Source organism: Macaca fascicularis, chromosome 3 (genome assembly GCF_037993035.2).
Source record: "Macaca fascicularis isolate 582-1 chromosome 3, T2T-MFA8v1.1".
NCBI lineage: Eukaryota > Metazoa > Chordata > Mammalia > Primates > Cercopithecidae > Macaca > Macaca fascicularis.
The window spans coordinates 25,790,161-25,812,634 of NC_088377.1; the positions used below are offsets into that span (position 1 = coordinate 25,790,161).

At 37.2% G+C, this 22,474-nt stretch overlaps 1 protein-coding gene across 4 annotated transcripts in view; it reads right to left on the reverse strand.

Moving 5' to 3' along the window:
- NCAM2 (neural cell adhesion molecule 2) overlaps nt 1-22,474 on the reverse strand; it is a 570,634-nt gene that overhangs the window by 122,904 nt on the left and 425,256 nt on the right. For all 4 annotated transcript variants that reach the window (XM_005548903.5, XM_065541469.2, XM_065541470.2 and 1 more), the window contains exon 10: nt 5,257-5,444. In XM_005548903.5, coding sequence (XP_005548960.1) covers nt 5,257-5,444 — 188 coding nt within the window. The remainder of the gene's footprint in view (nt 1-5,256; nt 5,445-22,474) is intronic.

The following is a 22,474-nucleotide window of genomic DNA, read 5'->3' on the forward strand; positions in this document are numbered from 1 at the left end:
CAATAATATTAAAATTAGGCCAAATCATAATCCTACAATGGCCTCTAAGTGTTCAGGTTAAAGGAAGAGTCACAATCTCCCACATTAAATCAAAAGCTTAAGTGAGGAAGCTTAGTGATTAAGCTTAGTGAGGAAGGCATGGCAAAACCAAGATAGGCTAAAACAGAAGCCTATTGCAATAAACAGCCAAGTGGTAAATGTGAAGAGATAGTTCCTGAAAAAAGTCAAAAGTACTACACTAGTGGACACACAAATGATAAGAAAGCTAAACAGCTTTACTCATGTTATGGAGAAATATTTTATTGGTCTGGGTAGAAGACAAACCCAACCACAATACTTCCTTAAGCCAAAGCCTAAGCCAGAGCAAAGACCTAACACACCTCAATTCAATGAAGGCTGACAGAGGTGAGGAAGCTGCAGAAGAAGAGTTTGAAGCTGGCAGGGGTTAGTTCATGAGGCTTAAGGGAAGAAGCCATCTTTATAACATTAAAAATACAAGGTGGAGCAGTAAATGCTGATGTAGAAGCTGTAGCACGTTATCCAGAAGATTGAGTTAAGATCATTGACGGAAGTGACTATACTAAAAAATAGAATTTAAAATAGATGAAACAGTTTTCCATTGCAAGAAGATGCCATCTGGACTTTTATAGCTAGAGATGAGATGTAAAGGGCAGGCTTCAAACTTCAAAGGACCTGTTGAATCTCTTGTTAGGGGCTAACACAGCTAGTGACTTAAGCTCAAGCGATTGTTCATTTATCATTATAACAATCCTAGGGTCTTTAAGAATTACACTAAATCGACGCTGCCTGTGTTCTACCCATGGGAAAACTAAGCCTGGTTGACAGGACATCTGTTTACAGCATGGTTTATTGACTATTTTAAGCCCACTGTTGAGATATAGTGCTGAGAAAAAAAAAAAAAAAAAGATTCCCTTCAAACTAGTGGTGCGCATTGAAAATGGACCTAGTCACTCAAGAGCTCTGATGAACATATACAAAGATATTAATGTTGTTTTCCTGCTGGCTAACCCAACATCCATTCTGAAGCCTGTGGACCAAGGAGTAAGTTCAACTTTCAAGTCCTAGTACTTAAGAAATACAATGTGTGGCCAGTGGGGTGGCTCACGCCTGTAATTCCAGCACTTTGGGAGGCTGAGGTGGGTGGATTATGGGGTCAGGAGATCGAAACCATCCTGGTTAACACGGTGAAATCCCATCTCTACTAAAAATACATAAAATTAGCCGGGCGTGGTGGCGGCGCCTGTAGTCCCAGCTACTCGGGAGGCTGAGGCAGGAGAATGGCGGGAACCCGGGAGGCGGAGCTTGCAGTGAGCCGAGATCGCACCGCTGCACTCCAGCCTGGGCGACACAGCGAGACTCTGTCTCACAAAAAAGAAAAAATAGATAATAATAATAAAATACAGAAATACAAGATTTAAGGCTACAGCTGCCATAAAACAGTGATTCCTCTCAGGGATCTGGGAAAAGTAAAAGTCAATTGAAAATCTTCTGAAAAGGACTCACCATGCTGACGCCATTAAGAATTACTTGTGACTCATGGGAGAAAGTGAAAATGTCAACATTAATAAGAGTCTGGAAGAAGTTGATTCCAGCCCTCATGGATGACTTTGAGGGGTTCAAGACTTTAGCGAAGGAAGTAACTGCAGATGTGGTGGAAATAGAGAGCTAGGATTAGAAATGGAGCCTGAAGAAGTGAATGAATTGCTGCAATCTGATGATAAAACTCTAACAGATGGGAAATTGCTCTTTATGAAAGAGCAAATAAAGTGGTTTCTGGTGGTAGAATTTACGCCTTCTGAAGATGCTTGAAAAATGTTGAAATGATCACCCAAGACTTAGAATATTACATAAGCTTAGTTGATAAAGCAGTGGCGGGGTTTGAGAGGATTGACTTCATTTTCGAAAGATGTCCTGCTCTAGGTAAATGCTAACAAACAGTATTATATGTTATTAGCCTTATAGCATCACCTGCTACACAGAGATCTTTCATGAAAGGAAGTGTTAATTAACAAAGTGCTTCACTGTTGCCTTATTTTAGTAAATTGCCACAGCAAATTCCACCTTCAGCAATCAACATTCTGACCAGTAAGCAGTCATCAACCTCGCAACAAGACTCTTCACCAATGAAGAAAATTACAGCTTGCTTAAAGCTCAAATTATTCCCAGCAATTTTTAGTAACTAAGTATTTTTCAGTTATGTTACATAGACCTTTTTATACATCATGCTTTTGCACACTTAATAGACTATAGTGCCAACATAACTTTTATATGCATTGAAAAACCAAAAACCTGTGTGACTGGCTTTATAGTGATATTTACTTTATTGAGGTGCTCTTGGAACTAAACCTGCAATATCTCCAAGGTATATCTGTATCCAGCTAAAAATACTGATATTAATTCATGATATTAGGTTTGGACAGAGTATAGTGAAGTAACAAATATAGTTTTGAATATCTAAATATAAGCTAAGTGTATAATATTAATAAACAAGCTTGCTAGACTTTTACTTAAACCTAAAAATATTTATTTCTTCTATATATTCCATGATAAGAAAGTCATGGACACAACAGTCAGCATCCCTATTTAGGATATGAAAGAAAGATACAGACAATGCAAAGTACAATATTATTCCGACGAGCCTATTAGAAACCCATTCCTTCTTTCAATGCTTGCCCATATATTGAAAAGTTGTGTAATTTCCTCAGGATGTGGTCAGTTAAAAAAATAAAGTTTTGATGATCTTGACCTTTACAGATGCATTTATTGGCAGTAACTTAAATAATGTATTGAATATTTGGTTAATTTTAAAATGCATAATTTTAAGTTTGAATATATATACTTAAAGAAAAAAAACTTAAACTCAATTCCATAAATTTATTACTGACAATTTGTTAAGTGTAAACTTTTTTCTATATTCATTTTATATTCTTAAGAATTAGCACATATATGACTTTTACAATCATTATTAAAAAGTAACTGTCTCAAGCAACTGTATATACTAATAATTAAATATTAGTAATGCTCATTGTTGCTTTCTCTTTTATGTTATTTTTTGTTATGCTATGTTTTCAAGTTGTGTTAGTCACACATGTATATTTTTCATTCAGAATTTAAATTTAATTTGTGAGAGTATACACATAAACATGTCTGTTTAAAGTCAGTGGTTTAGCCAACAGATCACCTGGCTGTGTGTCAAGTAAACAAAAATTGTGTTTTTGTTTTTTAATTTTATTTTGGAGTGCGGAGGGATGTCTTCAGGCAGAAGCTTAAATAGCATAAGCTATATACTATGTTGTATGTATAAAATGTTCCTTCACATTAAATATAGAGAATTATGAGTTGGCTGAGGAACGAAAAAATGTCAAGATGAAGCAAAGCAGAAATTACACATTAGTCTGTCATTTACTCATGAACTTCAATCCACTTGTTATGGACTGAACTGCCCGCCTCCTCACTCTGCCCATTGATATACTGAAACCCTAACTTCCAGTGTGAATGAATTTGGAGATAGGATCTTTAAGAAGGCAATTAAGGTTAAATGAGAATAAGAGTGGGACCTACTCCAACAGGAGTGGTATCCTTGTAAAACAAGAGGAAGACACCAGAACTCTGTGTGCGCACAGAGGAAAGGGCATGTGAGGACACAGCCAGAAGGTGGCCAAGTACAAGTTCAGGGAAGGGTCCTCTACAGAAAGCAACCCTGCAGGCACCATGATATTGAACCTCCACCCTCCAGAACTGTAAATTTCTGTGATTTTAACCATCCTGTCCATGGTAATTTATTAAGGTATTCAAGGAGACTACACCCTACACAAAACAAGTTAAATCTAACCTGAGCTTTTCACTAAGGTAAAACACATAACATTTAGTTTAAAACCGCCCAGAGGTTTTTATGAAATTGACATCCCTGTCAAGTCACAAATAGTTAGTTCTTCTAAAACAATTTCAAAGAAACTTCTTTACATTGAAATTGATTTAGACAAAGTGATTTAATTACTAACCACTCAGCCATGCAAATATTTGCAGATGTGATGTCTAAATCCTCCTATCAAACAATTCTTTTTAAGTCTAAACAGCCTCAATGAGGATACTTTAAGTTAATGCAGTACGGATACGGATATTAGATGGTATTCTAAAACGTGCATTTCACTTAGTTTATGTAAACTGAATTAGTGAATAAAATGTAGCAACCTTTCAGCAAATAAGACTGTGTGGAAAAGATTCCCAATTTTCCTAACCACATCATAATTTGGAAAGGGTGATGATCATTTTCATAGATTTTTAATATGTTTTGGAAGTTGATACACACATACATGCACTCCAATTAATAAATAAGAAGCATTTTATTCAAACAGTATTTAAAGGCCAATTACTTTGCAATATAAAAATAATTATACAAAATCTTATTTTTAGTAATAAAACAAAAGATAATGAACAAGTAAATTTCATTTATTTTGGAATTTACACTAGAATTGTAAAAATCTATCCAAAGGATAGCATTTACACCTGCCAGACTGAAAAGAAAAAAAGCTATAACACATAATAGAATCAATGAAAGTATCAACATTGAAGACAAATTTGTAGCACTCAATAACTATTAAATTACCAATTTTTTCTTCCTAGATTTTCCATATATATATACATATATATATTTTTTCTTTCTTCTTTTTTTTTTTTTTTGAGACAGAGTCTTGCTCAGTTACCAGGCTGGAGTGGCCAGGCTGGAGTGCAGTGGCACAATCTCGGCTCACTGCAACCTCCACCTCCCAGATTCAAGCGATTCTCCTGCCTCAGCCTCCCGAGAAGCTGGGACTACAGGCGCACACCACCACACCCAGCTAATTTTTGTATTTTTAGTAGAGATGGGGTTTCACCATGTTGGCCAGGATCACCTGACCTTGTGATCCACCTGCCTCGGGCCTCCCAAAGTGCTGGGATTACAGGTGTGAGCTATGGCGCCCTGCCATGTAATTGTTTTCATTCCTAAAAGTGCATTCATAAAAATAGTGGTCTTTGCTATATAGCCACACTTCTATATAAGTGAACAGACTTTCATACACTCATCATTAATGAGCCATGATCCAATGGACCTTTAAGTAAATAACTGTAAAATATATACACTATGATTTCTCTCTCTCTCATTGTATACAGGTATATGAAGATATTTAAATATGTTCTGAAATAATAGATAGTTGCTAAAATAATACAATTGTTTGAGTATACACGTGGACTTACCTCTAATATCATCTTCCTTCCTGTACTATATGTCTTTAAATTGGTCGTGTTTTTAGCAGGTAAGACTAATTTCTCTCTTCTCCAGTGAATTGATGCTGGTGGATTTGATTTCACATCACAACTTATATTGATAGGATTTCCTTCCCAAGAGTAATAAATTGTTTGGTTTGATATGAACTTGGGGGCATCTGTAATACAATATAATAAAATAATTATAGGCATTTTCTTTAAGTTAAATAATCATTTAAGTAGTATAAGCATTAGTAATCTTTGCTTGACTATAAAAAGAAGCCACATAATTCTAATTTCATGTTTGTTTTTTTTTTTTTTGTTTGTTTGTTTGTTTGTTTTTTGAGACGGAGTCTCCCTCTGTCACCCAGGCTGGAGTGCAGTGGTGCAATCTCAGCTCACTGCAAGCTCTGCCTCCCGGGTTCACGCCATTCTCCTGCCTTAGCCTCCTGAGTAGCTGGGACTACAGGCCCCCGCCACCATGCCTGGTTAATTTTTTGTATTTTTAGTAGAGATGGGGTTTCATTCTGTTAGCCAGGATGGTCTCGATCTCCTGAACTTGTGATCTGCCCACCTCGGCCTCCCAAAGTGCTGGGATTACAGGCGTAAGCCACTGTGCCTGGCCTAATTTCATGTATTTAACATAGGGCATCAGGACTCACAAAAATATATGTCATTTGAATACTTTTATCACATAAGTTTAACAAGATTAACATACAAACACTCATAAATTACCAATTATTAAAATGTAAGACAACCAGAGTTAAATCTGCTCTTACTAATCTGACAAAAAATATCTATTGATTATGTTAATAACTACTTGTGTAGAAACTATTTCTAGAACAAACTACCTTATAAAGTGAGAGTTTAGGATAAAATCTAACAAAATAAATGGTTCTTTCCTCACTTTTCATTTTGTTTAAGTCATAGTCACTTTTTTGTATAAATTATTTTGAAGACTCAGGTATGAAATCTAAGTTGGAATGGCCACAATACAACTAAACAACATTTTTTCCCTAAAGTATCCATATTTCCCATTTTTACTAAACCACAGATGTCATAAATTAAGCAACAACTAAACCAGGCACAGAAACACAAATACTGCATAATCTAATTTATACATATGGAATCGAAAACAGTCAAATTCATAGAAAAAGGCAGTAGATTGGTGGTTACCAGAGGCTGTGGTGGTTAAGAGGGATAGAAAGATGTTGGCCAAGGGGTTCAAAGATTCAGTTAGACAACAGAAGTAAGTTTTTGAGATGTATTATACAATAAGATGACAACAGTTAGTGTATCACGTGTTTCAAAATTGCTAACACAGTACATTTCAAATGTTCTCATCACAAAAAGTCCTGAGTATGTGAGGTGAAGAATTTAATCATTCCACACTGTTGGACATATATGAAAACATCACATTGTACACACTGTTGAACATATATGAAAACATCACATTGTACCCCATAAATATGTACAACTAAATTAAAAAGGTCTGGAGATGGCACACACATACATACACACACACAATAGTGGATAAAAACAAAATAAAATTTGTGGCTGGTGCTTATAAGCAAAACTTTGTATTGGAAATAGCATTAAACTTGCCATCAAAATTGAGGGCCAACTCTGCCAAGTAGCAAAGATGTGACCTTGAGTTTCTGCTTATCAGTTTGGCCTTTTTTTCTCTTCTTTAAAGAATTTGGGAGTTGAACTAGATAAATTCTTTCCAAATTCCTTAACCTCTAAGAGTTCTTTAAAATGACTCTGGGACAAATTTTAAAAATAAACATGCATATCACTTTTATGATACATAAGGTAGCACTAGACCATATAAAAAGTGGCATTTGCTTTTCTGAAGAATTATGTAAGCTACCTGGGATAATAATTATTTCATGTTTATAGAAGCCTCTGGTGTAGTTTACTACATACACATGCAGGCATTGACATGCATATGTTTGTACAATAAGGTGCCTGTAATCCCTGGTACTTGGGAGGCTGAGGCACGACAATCACTTGAACCCAGGAGACGGAGGCTGCAATGAGCCAAGATTGCATCACTGCACTCCAGCCTGGGCGACAAAAAAAAAAAGGTTACTTGGTAAATATTTTAATAACTGAGTATCTTTCAAACAGAGACTACATGAGGGTAAATAATGCAGTGGTCCTTGGTGGTAAATGTATTATCTTAAGAGTCCAAAATCTTCTTAATAAGTATATAATTAATAAAAATTGTGCATTACTATATAGACTGTAAGAAAAGGAATACTGCAAACATTCAAAATATACAAACATACAAAATTTGTAATGTGTCTATAGACATTAAAAACAAGCAACTATGCTCTTTTAGCTGTTATCACAATGAAACAATCCCTAATGATAAATTATTTAGATTTAATTAAATGGCAGCTGTACAGACAGAAGTCTGACCTAGAACATTTATTCTTAAATCCCTGCCCTTGAATGAATTTCTGACATTACATTGCCAGCATCACATGAAACAGTGACATATGCCAGGATCTGAATCTGTCACCTTCCTCAATGCTTCATTCAGAATAAGCTTATTTTCAGCCCAATCTTTTCCATACTAGGAGATACCAAAGAAACTTTTAAGCATGTCTTTAGACTTGGTACCAAGTTATACTTGTTTTGATAAATGCCCCCTCCCTGCCTCTTTTTTTTTTTTTTTTTTTTTCCTTATTGCTGAGACTTGGAGGTGAACTTGGAGTCAGTACTGATCACTGCATTCCCCTGCAGTATGGGATTTCTTGACTTGATTACTTGCTTAATGCAAGCCTTCTACTTTCTTTTGTAATTCCTCCTTTGGCTCTGAAATCTTTTTTCTGAGCCTAGTTCATTTGTGGTTGGTACCTGTGACCTAAGAAAAGTCTTAGTTCTTGATGAGTGCTGGCCTGCATTACTGAATTCTGCCTGTGTCTGAGCAGGGTGAAGCTGATAACAAAGCATAACACAGGCTCTGGGAACTGAAATATATAAGTCTTTGAACTGAATTTCCACTAGGTGATGAATATTAGAACAAGGCAATTCACCATAAAACTCACGATATACAATCCACTTTCTAAATCAAATTGAAAAGGCATTACTAGGGAAATAATTTATAATAAAAAATAAGTTTTTAAAAATCATATTGATAATATGAATAGACATTGTCCATGTAAAACTGTATTATGATTGTGTTGTAGATTATGTCTTACACACTCTTCAAAGCATTCACATATTAGAGTGAAATATCTTCCTCTTTTCCAGTCATAATACTCTGTGGCAAACAATTTTCAAATGCCCTTTTTAATATTATATTTTAAGAACTACAAATAATAGAAATAGTTATTTTCAGAAGTAATAGTGTTACAGTGAAACAGCAAAAGAACTGTCATAACTAACTCCATTTTTGTTTAAGGAGCCTTCATCCATTCTTACATGTAGGTTAGAATAATTTTATAACACTCATAATATGCAAAGACAGCAATCATATAATTTTCAAAACTAATTCTGGGGTTAAAGGAAAAGTATGTAAAAATTAACCATATTTCTCATTAAATATTTATAGGAGCATCATGACTTGACCAAAGACAAAAAAGTTTCCAACACCATTGGATCCTCACTGACACTCAGATGTCTGCAACCCTTGGCCACCTCTTTTTTTTTTTTTTTTTTTATTATACTTTAAGTTCTAGGGTACATGTGCATAACGTGCAGGTTTGTTACATATGTATACTTGTGCCATGTTGGCGTGCTGCACCCATCAACTCATCAACACCCACCCATCAACTCGTCATTTACATCAGGTATAACTCTCAATGCAATCCCCCCCCCCCATGATAGGCCCCGGTGTGTGATGTTCCCCTTCCCAAGTCCAAGTGATCTCATTGTTCAGTTCCCACCTATGAGTGAGAACATACGGTGTTTGGTTTTCTGTTCTTGCAATAGTTTGCTGAGAATGATGGTTTCCAGATGCATCCATGTCCCTACAAAGGACACAAACTCATCCTTTTTTATGGCTGCATAGTATTCCATGGTGTATATGTGCCACATTTTCTTAATCCAGTCTGTCACTGATGGACATTTGGGTTGATTCCAAGTCTTTGCTATTGTGAATAGTGCCGCAATAAACATACGTGTGCATGTGTCTTTATAGCAGCAGGATTTATAATCCTTTGGGTATATACCCAGTAATGGGATGGCTGGGTCATATGGTACTTCTAGTTCTAGATCCTTGAGGAATCGCCATACTGTTTTCCATAATGGTTGAACACTTGGCCACCTCTTGATCCTAATCCCGTCCTCTTCCCCCTCCCTGCCCTTAACAAAAAAGAGGCTGAAATTTGTACTGACTTAATATGGTAGTTTAGGATGCTAGTCCACCATTTTCTTGGTTTGCTGGCTCTCAGAATAAATCTGCTTTTCCTCCCGCCAACGCTCATCTCTTTTGTTTGGCTTTCAAGTGGTGAGCAGCTGAACTTAGATTTGGTTATAATATAGTGTCAATTTTAAAAGCTTTGTCATTGATTTCTCACCACTAAAGCAGAATATATAGAAATACCATTCATGTCTCTCAATATTTGGTATGAGCTCTCTTGTCCAGTTCATAGTCACCACCTGGTCAGTTTTAGAAGCCCCTTGCTGGCTTACTCACCTACCAGTTTCTACTTTAAGCAAAGGTAACTATCCTGCCTAAAATCTTTTAAAGATCCTATTCACACTCCTTTAATCCAAACTTTTATGACTCTTTACAAAGCTTCACATAAACTAGTCTATGCCTATTTGTGACCTTGCACATATTTAGATTAACTCTTTTTCTTAAACCTTAATCACCCTGAAGTCTTGTGCTTTCAGCCCTTTGTTCTAGCTGTCTCAATCTGCCTAATCACATTTTTTCTTCTTTTTAAATTTTTTATTTCAGTAAGTTTTGGGGGAATAGGTGGTGTTTGGTTCTAAGGATAAGTTATTTAGTGCTGATTTGTGGGATTTTGGTGTACCCATCACCTGAGCAGTATCTACTGTATCCAATGTCTAGTATTTTATTCCTGACCCTACTCTCACCCTTTTCCCTCAGTCCCCAAAGTCTATTGTATCATTCTTATGCCTTTGCATCCTCATAGTGTAGTTCCCACTTATGAGTATGAACATTCAATATTTGGTGTTCCATTCCTGAGTTACATCACTTAGAATAAGGGTCTCCAAATCCAACCAGGTTACTACAAATGCCATTATTTTGTTCCTTCATATGGCTGAATAGTATTCACACACACTACATTTTCTTTATCCACTTATTGATTAATGGACATTTGGGCTGGTTCCATACTTTCGCAGTTGCTAATTGTGATGCTATAAACATGTATGTGCAAGTGTTTATTTCATATAACGACTTCTTTTCTCTGGGTAGATACCCAGTAGTGGGATTGTTGGATAAAATGGCAGATCTACTTTTAGTTCTTTATGGAATCTCCACACAGTTTTCCATAGTGGTTGTGATGGCAGCGACAGTCCATCTGGAGCAGCCACTGTGAAGATGCCAGCTGCAGTTGGGGAGGTCTGGCCGGGGCTGTGCACTCCACAGAGCTGGCAGGGGCCAGGAACAGAAAGAAGCCCTGCCTCCTACTGAGTAGGTGGGGTGGGAGCCCTGTACTCCCTTGTGCAGGTGCAGCCACACAGTCATGCTCTGTTCTCAGGAGGTGAGGAAGCTTCCCTTCCCCCACAGGCTGGGAAGTGCATGCTCCCATCCCTGGCCTCTCCTCACTCCTGGTGCCTGCTCTGATTTTGGAGCAAAGTTGTGGCCCAGCCCAGGTGCTGTCCCATCCCACCTAGGTGTCTGCACACTCATGGAGGTGCTGACACACCAGCCCCCTGCTACCTCGACCCCCTCTAGACATTGGGCACCCAGGAGAACAGGAGGGAGACTGATGGAGGACTGAGGGTGGCTCAGCAGGGGCCTACAGGCACCCCTTGACATGAAAAGCCTGGGGCCATGGACAGCATGTTGATGGCAGCAGGAGGCAGACAGGCTCCTGGGCAGAAAGCTGAGGGTCTCCTGTGAAACACCACCTTCAATCCAGGGACAGCCTGAAGCCTGGGGGTAGGACTGCAGGTTCCACGTGGAATCATGGCCCCGAGTGATAACTCATGGTGCTTTTTCCAGGCCTACCCATGGCCAACCATGGATCAATCAGCACACACTTCCTCCCTCTGAACCCATAAAAACCTGACTCAGCCAGAGTTGGACAGATGTCAGGAGGACCTGCGGGTGGATAAAGCTACCCACTTAGGGTCTCCTGAGAGCCTTTCTGTAGCTCAGTGAAGCTCCTTTCCTCCTTGCTCACCCACCACTTGTCTGTATACCTCATTCTTCCTGGACATGAGACAAGAACTCAGGACCTGCGGAATGGCAGGACTGAAAGAGCTATAAGACAAACAGAAAGACAGAAGAGCTGTGGTTCTTCTGGGAGCCCAGACCTTGGGGATCCCCATGCCAAGGCTGTGGCATGATGTAACACCATCTTTGGGGCTCTACACTCTCTGGAGTCTCTGAGCTTTCAGGTACTATTGCATTCCCCTGGTCCAGATGATGGTGCCTGCAGTGGAAGCCCCTTGAGATACACCTGGTTCAGCCTTGCATGGAGTGGCGCCTGGAGCTTCCTGCCCCACCACAGCAGCTGGAGTGCCTGGATGGACCCAGTGGCTGGACCCTGCAGTCGCCCACCCACACACCTGTTACCACTCCTGACCTGGTTTGCCCTTGGCAGGCAGGGGATCTAGGCCAGTAGCATGAGCTGAGTGCAGCCTGCTTCGCCAAGTGGGCAGAATGAGCCCAGTGTAAGCAAGCAAAACCCAAGCAGAGGTACCACCAGCCACAGAAGTTTCCAGCTGGCAAAGTGACACCCTAAAGATCCCATGACAGTTGTACCAGTTTACGTCCCCACCAGCAGTCTAAAAGTGTTCCGTTTTCGCCATATATGTGCCAACACTATTGCTTTTTAATTTCTTTGATTATGGCTATTCTTTCAAGAGGGAGGTTATATCACATTGTGGTTTTGATTTGCATTTCCCTGATTGTTAGTAATGTTGAGAATTTTACATATATTTGTTGCCCATTTGTATATCTTCTTTGAGAATTGCCTATTCATGTCCTTAGCCCACATATTGATGGGATTATTTATTTTTCTTGCTGATTTGAGTTCCTTGTAGATTCTTGATATTAGTCCTTTGTCGGACACACAGTTTGTGAAGATTTTCTTCCACTCGGTGGGTTGACTGTTTACTACCTGATTTCTTTTTTCTGTGCAGAAGCTTTTTAACTTAATTAAGTCACATCTATTTATCTTTTTTTTAATTGCATTTGCTTTTAGGTTCTTGGTCATGAAGTCTTTGCCTAAGCCAATGTCTAGAGGAATTTTCCCATATTATCTTCTAGGATTTTTATGATTTCAGGTCTTAGATTTAAGTCTTTGATCTATCTTGAGTTGATTTTTGCTTAAAATGGGAGATGAGGATGCAGTTTCATTTTTCTACATGTGACTTGCCAATTATTCCAGTACCGTTTGTTGAATAGGGTGTCCTTTCCCCACTTTATGTTTTTGTTTGCTTTGTCAAAGATCAGTTGGCTATAAGTATTTGGTTTTATTTCTGAGTTCTCTATTTTGTTCCATTGGACTGTGCGCCTATTTAATCCATGCTGTTCTGTTGGCTATAGCCGTATAGTAGAGTTGGGTAATGTGTTGCCTCCAGATTTGTTCTTTCTGCTTAGTATTGCTTTGGCTATGAGGGCTCTTTTATGGTTCCATATGAATTTTAGAATTATTTTTTCTAATTCTGTGAAGAATTATGGTGTTATTTTTATTAGAATTGAGTTGAATTTATAGACTGCTTTTGGCAGTATGGTCAAAACCTAACCACTTTTGATATATTTCATTTTAATATACACATGTATGTTCTATCTCCCTTATTTATAAATTCTTTTTCTTTTTTTTTTTCTTTAAGACAAAGTCTCGCTCTGTGGCCCCACTTATGGACCAGGAGTGCAGTGGCATGATCTCGTCTAACTGCCACCTCTTCTTCCCGGGTTCAAGTGATGCTCCTACATCAGCCTCTCAAGAGCTGGGATTATAGGCATGCACCACCAGGCTTAGCTAATTTTTTGGTATTCTTAATAGAGATGGGGTTTCAACATGTTGCCCAGGCTGGTCTCGAACTCCTGACTTCAGGTGATCCATCTGCCTCGGCCTCCCAATGTGTCGGGATTACAGGCATGAACCACCACACCCGGTCAGCCTAATTTACAAATTCAATGAGGGAAAGAACAATGTTACTTGCCTCTCAGTTCTTCTACAGCACCTAAATATAAGTACCTATTCAGTCAATAACAGTAAAATCGATGAATGAAAACCAGGATAAGTATGTATTCTAGATGTCATCACTCCATTTAAAAGAGGATGAGAAATACACCTACATTTGTTTGATATTTCTAAAGACACGGAAACCTGGACTTCAATCCAGTGTTATATCTATTGTAACACATTGTCTTGCTTAGACCTTTATTATTATTTTGTAGAGAAGCTGGCCCTATACATTAACTAAGGTTTAACTCTACATTTAAAACAACCTGTAACACTCTGACTTTTTTTTTTTTCAGTCATTTAAATTTTCTCATTGGACTTATGCTGAGGGAAGCTACCAAGGGAGTAAAAACTAATATATCCTTTGGCAGATTTAAAGGATAATTCAATTAATGATTTCATAGATTCAGTTCTCTGTGTTCTGTCATATGTAGAAAAAGCTATGGCAATTAACTGGATTCCGTCCATGTACCATGGGAATTCTAATGGCTATGTGGAATACTAAATTAGATGTGTGCTTACTGCCAGTTAACCATAACACTGGATATGCAGTGTTTGTTCTAATTTTGAACAGCCAAGTTACGCATAAATCTCAGCATATTTTATGATCCTTGAATCATAAGAGTAATTTTTATTAAGGAATACCTATATGTGACTTCTTAGCACACACTGGCTTTCTCTCTAATTTGAGTTTCATTCATGATAAAATCTTTATTGGCCATAAGAAAAATTTGATAAGTAAGGTGAATTATTCATATTTCTAATATTATTCCCCCTTTTCTCATCAGAATATCTTTCCTCCCTCAAATCATACATAAAATACTAATAAAAATATTATAGCTGTACTTCTAATGGCTAATTTGTCTTCTATTTTTTACGTTATGTAATTGAATTTTTCGTGAATAGGTGTATCATCTTTAAGTATAATTTCACCTATGTATATAGAAAACAAAGCTTAAATGAACCTCTTTCATAAAAACTTCTGAGTTATCAAAGGAAGAATTATTGGTGATATAGATATATCAGTATTCAAGTTGTTTTATAAATACTAATAATGCCTGTTTATTTCAGAATTTGCATTTCAAAGAAAACCTGCATATACCTAAATAAAATTAAAATCTTGGTTTATTAAGATATGATCTTTAAATTTTATATATCCAATACTTATTAGGTTAATAAAGATCTCTTAGAATAATTAAAATAAGGTGCCAAAACAAAAAATTTTGGTCCGGTAAGAAAAAATTGTACAGGACAACTGTTTTAGCATTGATGACACCCTAGTATTTGCATCATAGAAATTAATCATTTTATGCTATCTGAAAAAAAATCACAGAAAAACTACAGGGCTACAGTAACCAAAACAGCATGGTACTGATACAAGAGCAGACATACAAACCAATGGAGCAGAATAGAGAACCCAGAAATAAGAACGCACATCTGTAACTATCGATCTTCAACAAACTTCACAAAAACAAGCAATGGGAAAAGGATTCCCTATTCAACAAATGGTGCTGGGATAGCTGGCTAGCCATATGCAGAAGACTGAAAGTGGACCCCTTCCTTATACTGTATACAAAAATTAACCCAAGATGGATGAAAGACTTATATGTAAATCTCAAAATATAAAAACCCTGGAAGGCAACCTAGATAATACCATTCAGGACATAAACACGGCAAAGATTTCATGATGAAGATGCCAAAATCAGTCGCAACAATAGCAAAAGTTGACAAATGGGATATAATGAAACTAAAGAGCTTCTGCACAGCAAAATAAAGTATCAACAGAATAAACAGACAACCTACAGAATGGAAGAAAATTTTTTCAAACTATGCATCTGACAAAGGTCTAATATCTAGCATCTATAAGAAACTTAAGCAAATTTACAAGAAAAAAAAACCCATTAAAAAGTGGGCAAAGAACATGAACAGACACTTCTCAAAAGAGGACATACATGTGGCCAACAATCATTTGATAAAAAGCTCAACATCACTGATCACTAGGGAAATGCAAATCAAAACCACAATGAGATACCCGTCTCACATCAGTGAGAATCACTATTATTAAAAAGTCAACAACAGCAGACCCTGGCTAGGTTGTGGAGGAAAAGGAACACTATTACACTGTTGATGGTAGTGTATATTAGTTCAGCCATTGTGGAAGACTGTGTGGGGATTCTTCAAAACCTAAAGACAGAAATAGCATTTGACCCAGCAATCCCAATCCTGGGTATATACCCAAAGGAATGTAAATCATTCTAGTATAAAGACACATGCATTTGTATGTTCACTGCAGCACTATCACAATAGTAAAGACATGGACTCTACCTAAATGTCCATCAATGATAGACTGGATAAAGAAAATGTGGTACAAGTTCACCCCGGAATACTATGTGGCCATAAAAAAGAATGATGTCATGTTCTCTGCAGGGACCTAGATGGAACTGGAGGACATTATCCTTAGCAAACTAAGTTAGGAACAGACAACCAATGCATGTTCTCACTTCTAAGTTGGAGTTAAATGATGAGAATACATGGACACATACAGGGGAACAACACACACTGAGAACTATCAAAGGGTGGAGGGTATGGGGGGAGAGGATCAGGACAAATAACTAATAGGTACTAGGCTTAATACCTGGATGATGAAATAATCTGTATACACACACACAAAAAAAACCCTCTGACTCAGGTTTACCTATGTAACAAACCTGTACTTGTACCCCTGAATTTAAAAGTTTTTTAAAAATTAGAATTTTTTTTTTTTTTGGCATTAGACTGAACTCATTGATAATTGCTCTTACAATCTCAGCAAAATTATTAGCAGCCCAAGAAACATCAAAGATCATTTAAACAAAGCAGATGATAATAAAATAACTTTTAAGTAACCAGAAATGTTTCAAATTCTGATGCATGTGACGAATTTTGAGATACCAAGAGTACTAACAATAATTATTTAAAGAGGAGATTTGCTCTGATCAAGACTTCATCCTCATTCCAAGGGCAGGAAATTTTTCATGTCCACAATACTAAAACAGAGAGAAGACATCTTAGTGTTGGTGAGCTGTAAATTTGAAATGAAGGGATCTATGTGAATAAATACACCAATTTGAATTAGTCATATATGTTTTAATATCACATTTGACTCAGATTATCTGATCATTATTGTTTTAATGTTGTATTAGATTCAGATTCAATATTATCTCCTCCTTAGGTTCTACTTCAAAATACTGTGATGATGTTACCTTTCATTTTTTTTGGGGGGGGGGGTTATTTTGCATTAACATGAAGAATACTTTTAATCACCCAGATAATACATAAATACATTATTTCAGTAAACACCTGCAAACAAACAATATGGATAGCTGCAAAGCACCCTTTGGCCACCTCCCTAATCCCAGTCCCCTCCCTCAGGTTAACCATGGTTTAAGTTTGGTGTGTAAATGTCCAGAAATTCTCTGTTTATTCATATTCATATATATGCTTATAGAAAGAACAGAATTTGTTTTGCATTTTAGAAAAATATATAGATGGTACAGTATTTTGTATGTCTGAACATGTTTTTGTTCTACTCTCTGGCTTGATAGTATGGCTTTAGAATTCCCCATTAAATCATTTTAGAACTCTGAATGCTTTGCTTTACTCTTCAAACTTTCATTTTCTGTAGAGATGCCTGATCTCATTCTGACTTTCCATTTGTGAGTGGCAGTTTTTGTCCTGGAAATGTTGAAAAAAAATTCTCTTTGTTTTTGTTATTCCAAAATTTTTGACCCAGCCATCCCATTACTGGGTATATACCCAAAGGATTATAAATCATGCTGCTATAAAGACACATGCACACGTATGTTTATTGCGGCACTATTCACAATAGCAAAGACTTGGAATCAACCCAAATGTCCATCAGTGACAGACTGGATTAAGAAAATGTGGCACATATACACCATGGAATACTATGCAGCCATAAAAAAGGATGAGTTTGTGTCCTTTGTAGGGACATGGATGCAGCTGGAAACCATCATTCTTAGCAAACTATCACAAGAACACAAAACCAAACACCGTATGTTCTCACTCATAGGTGGGAACTGAACAATGAGATCACTTGGACTCGGGAAGGGGAACATCACACACCGGGGCCTATCATGGGGAGGGGGGAGGGGGGAGGGATTGCATTGGGAGTTATACCTGATGTAAATGACGAGTTGATGGGTGCTGACGAGTTGATGGTTGCAGCACACCAACATGGCACAAGTATACATATGTAACAAACCTGCACATTATGCACATGTACCCTAGAACTCAAAGTATAATAATAATAAAAAAAAGAGATCAATAAATAACTAAAAGCAAATAAATGGGAAGGAACTGATCTTTTAGGAAAAAAAAAAAAAAACAGGAGATACAGCTAAGTACCCAGAGCACAGGATCCCAACTGACAGAGGCACTGGAAAGAGAAAACCAAGGGAAATAAATTATCAAAGAAATATTATAAGAAACATTTTCACAACTGAAGAATGTTAATTACCAGACTGAAGCGCCAAAATGAGTGCCCAGCAACAAGAAAGAAATGACCCACACTTAGGATGTTACCTTTCAAAGAGTGTTTTCTCTTATTGCTCATGTGTATACTATCTATGACACATATTTTCTTATAAGCACATTAAGTTATATGTTATTTTAGGATGCTTTCTAAGCTATTCTACATCAGTAGATTCTGGTCCCCTAGGCTTACTGAAATATTTGTAAGTATGTTCAATTATTTGCATGTTTGAAAAATACTAACAGTCTATTTCTAATGTTGTACAAGAAATGCTATTTATTATTATTTCTATTATTACTATTATTACTTGAGATGGGGTCTCGCTGTATTGCTCAGGCTGGTCTTGAACTTCTGTGTTCAAATGATCCTCCTGCCTCAGCCTCCTGAGGAGGTGTGATTACAGGCATGCACTACCACACTTGACTAACTATTATTAAATTGAATAACTAAAATCAAAGGTTTTTAAACGAAGATACAGAAATACCATTTTCTTCTTGAATAATAATAAAACAACTTACAGAAATAGTTTGTTTTTCTTATTAATATGTGATAATTATCCAAGCAAGTTGGAAACCACTTAGAGAAAAATATAAATGTGCATATTTTCACAAAGGTGAACACTATTTTAAAACTAAGCACATTACTCTTTTGACCATGCATTTAGCGTAAAAAACACACAATTTTACATTATACCTAGAATGTAATATTTCCCTGTGATTAATGTTTTCCTTTTGCTTTCTAGAACTGCATGCATTTCTTAAATGTAGTCAATGAGTTGTTTTTATAAATTCTTGAAATAATTTGAATAAAGAAAAATATATAAAAACTCAATTCTTGTCTTTAATGTAATCCATTCTAATTAACATATGCTGAATATGTTATTTGTTCTTTTTAAAAGGATGTTCACCAATAGTTACATAAATTTATATTAAAGTGATGTCAAATTAAAATAATACTATGAAGTTCACTGGATGTATTGCAATGGTCTCCCTACTGGTGTTTATCCCTTGCTTCTGCCTTCGTACCCCTTTCAGTCTATTCTCAGCTCTGTAGCAAACGTCATTCTCTTAAAATATGATCTGAGAAGATTGCTTGCACCTCTGATCAAAACTCTCCAGTGGCCTCTCATCCTTTTTAAAGTCCTCCTTAATATTATAAAGCTCTATATTAGTGCTATTAATATAGACAATGGCAATGGGAGCCACCTATGCAATGTTAAATTTTCTCAGAGCCATACTGAAAAAGAAACAGAATAAAGGTCAAATTAATTGTAATAATATAATGAATATATTTAGAGTGGTATAATTTCAACATGTAGTCAATATAAAAAAATAGTAGCCAGGTGGTGCGGTGGCTCACGCCTGTAATCCCAGCACTTTGGGAGTCCAAGGTGGGCAGATCACGAGGTCAAGAGATTGAGACCATACTGGCCAATATGGTGAAATCCTGTCTCTGATAAAAATACAAAAATTAGCTGGGTGTGGTGGCACGTGACTGTAGTCCCAGCTACTCGGGAGGCTGAGGCAAGAGAATTGCCTGACCCAGGGAGGCGGAGGTTGCAGTGAGCCGAGATCGTGCCACTGCACTATAGCCTGGCGACAGAGCGAGACTCTGCCTCATAATAATAACAATAGCCATGATACAGAATCAACCTAAGTGTTCACCAATGCATGAATGGATAAAGAAAATGTGAGACATGTACACTATGGAATGCTATTCAGTCATAAAAGAGAATGAAATCTTATCATTTGCAGCAATATAGATGAAACCGGAGGACACTGAGTGAAGTAAGTCAGGCTTAGCTAAAAGGCAATATTCTCACTTATATGTGGGAGCTGAAAAAAATTGATCTCATGGATGAAGAATAGAATGGTGGTTACCAGAGGCTGGAAAGGATACTGGGCAGGGAAAAATAAAGAGAGATTTGTTAATTGGTACAAAATTACAGTTAGATGGGAGGAATAAGATGTAGGGTTCGGTAGCACAAGAGGGCAACTACAGTTAACGATAACTTATTGTATAAGTCAAAATAGCTATAAGACTTAGAATGTTCCCGATATGGTTTGGCTGTGCCCCTACCCAAATCTCATCTTGAATTGTAGCTCCCATAATTCCCGCGTGTCATGGAAGGGGATTGGTGGGAGGTAACTGAACCATGAGAGTGGGTCTTTCCAGGGCTGTTCTTGTGGATAGTGACTAAGTCTCATAAGATCTGATGCTTTTTTAAAGGGAAGTTCCCGTGCACACACTCTCTTGCCTGCCACCATGTAAGATGACTTCGCGCCTCATTTGCCTTCAGCCGTGATTGTGAGGCCTCCCTGCAGTCATGTGGAACTGTGAGTCGATTACATCTTTTTCCTTTATAAGTTACCCAGTCTCGGGTATGTCTTTACTAGCAGCGTGAGAACAGACTCATAGAGTTCTCAGCACACAGAAATGATAGATGTTTGAAATGATGTATATCCCAGTTACCCAGATTTGATGATTACACATTTTTTGCTTGCACTGGAATGTAACATGGGCCCCTTAAATACATACAACTAATACATATCCATATAAATTAAAAATAAGTAACAACATTAGTGAGATATAGTGAGATATTTTATACCTTTATTTTTTTTGTTCTAAGATTTCAAAACCTATTGTGTATTTTACACTTACAGCATATCTCAAATAAGCCACTAGATTTGTACTGGGAAAGCCTCTTCTGCCTTTGGATTTTATATAACGTACAACTGAATACGCAGATTCACATACCCAATTTGTTTCAAAATTACTAAAAAGTTTTCCAATAACTAAATTGAGCATCATATTTTACATTTGAGTTAATTAAAGTAAAACAAAACCAAAATTTCAGTTGCTCAGTTGTACTGGCAGCACTTTTAGTGCTCCAAAGCCACATGTAACAAGTGGCTGCCGGACTGGACGGCATGTCTCTATCACATCTGGCATCTTGTTAACTTCACGGCCTCATCTTCCCCTCCTCTGTGACCCTTGCTCATTCAGCTTCAGCAACATTAGCCTCTGCGCTGCCTCTTGAATTTCCTAGAATTGCTCTTGCTTGAATAATCTGCCCTTGTTCCCTCTGCCTGGTATGTTCTTTTCCTACATTTGCAGCTGGTCCCTCTCTTACAATATTTTCTTCATCTATCCAAAATTTCACCCACAGGCATATACGTCTGATATGGATTAAATTGTTCAGCAAAATTCCACTCCAAAAGACCTCCGAATAGAAAGCTAGTGTATTACCCTGATGAACTGATGTTTGGCTTAGCCACATGACATTTTTGGATGTGATGTGAACAAACACTCTAAATATGTCTTTGTTGTTGGGCTTATTTTCTTGTGCTTCTGCCATCACCATAAGATGATAATATCCTCTCTGTACTCACTGCTTCCTCAGCTTGGTTATATGTGTTACTGGATCCAAACCAATGAGTCAAGCATTGCTGTTTGAAGCCGAGCTCCTTATTCAAACCTGGCTTTGATCAGCAGTTTCCAACGTGATAATTATCGTATGACACTGTGTTTTGGGGTGTTTATTATGCATAATTATTATGGCAAGCTGACTGATGTGTCTCATTGCACTGTTTTACTTTTGTCTTCCTTAGACTTTCTCATTGTTTCCTACATTATGCATTTTTCTACTTTATTTTTTAAAATCATTGGTTTCTCTTGCCAATGTCCATGAAAGCAGGGATGTTTGTTTGCTTTATTCAATTCTATATACTAAAATCCTAGAAAAGGGCTTGGTGTGTACGATATGGCTGATTCATATTGTTGAAAATATTTAATTACAACCCTAACCACAGTATGCCTTAATTCATAGATAAGTCTCTTTCACTTTACAAAATAGGAAATTGAAACTTGGTAATTTAAATGAATTAACCAATGTTTTAGGATTAGATCCACATGAACAGTGTGAGGCTGAGATCACATCATGCTGAGCCTTTACCGACTTCACTGATTTTTTTTGTCTTGAATATCCTGAAAGATACACTAAGACCTTGTGGCAGATGACTTACTGTCCCCTCACGTTGTGGAAATTCTGTACTTCTCCTATGTGTGAGGCGCCTTCTCTGGTAAACCCAGAAAGCTCACTGCTATGGACTGAATGCTTGTGTCCTCCCTAAATTCCTATGTTAAATTCCTAACCCTCAAAGTAATGAATGGTCTTTGGAGTTAGGGCCTTCGGGAAGCAGTTAGGTTTAAGTGAGGTTATGAGGATGAAACACCTGTGATGGGATTAGTGCCCTTATAAAAAGAGAAAGGGACACCAGATTTGTGTGTGTGTGTGTGTGTGTGTGTGTGTCTGTGTGTGTGTATG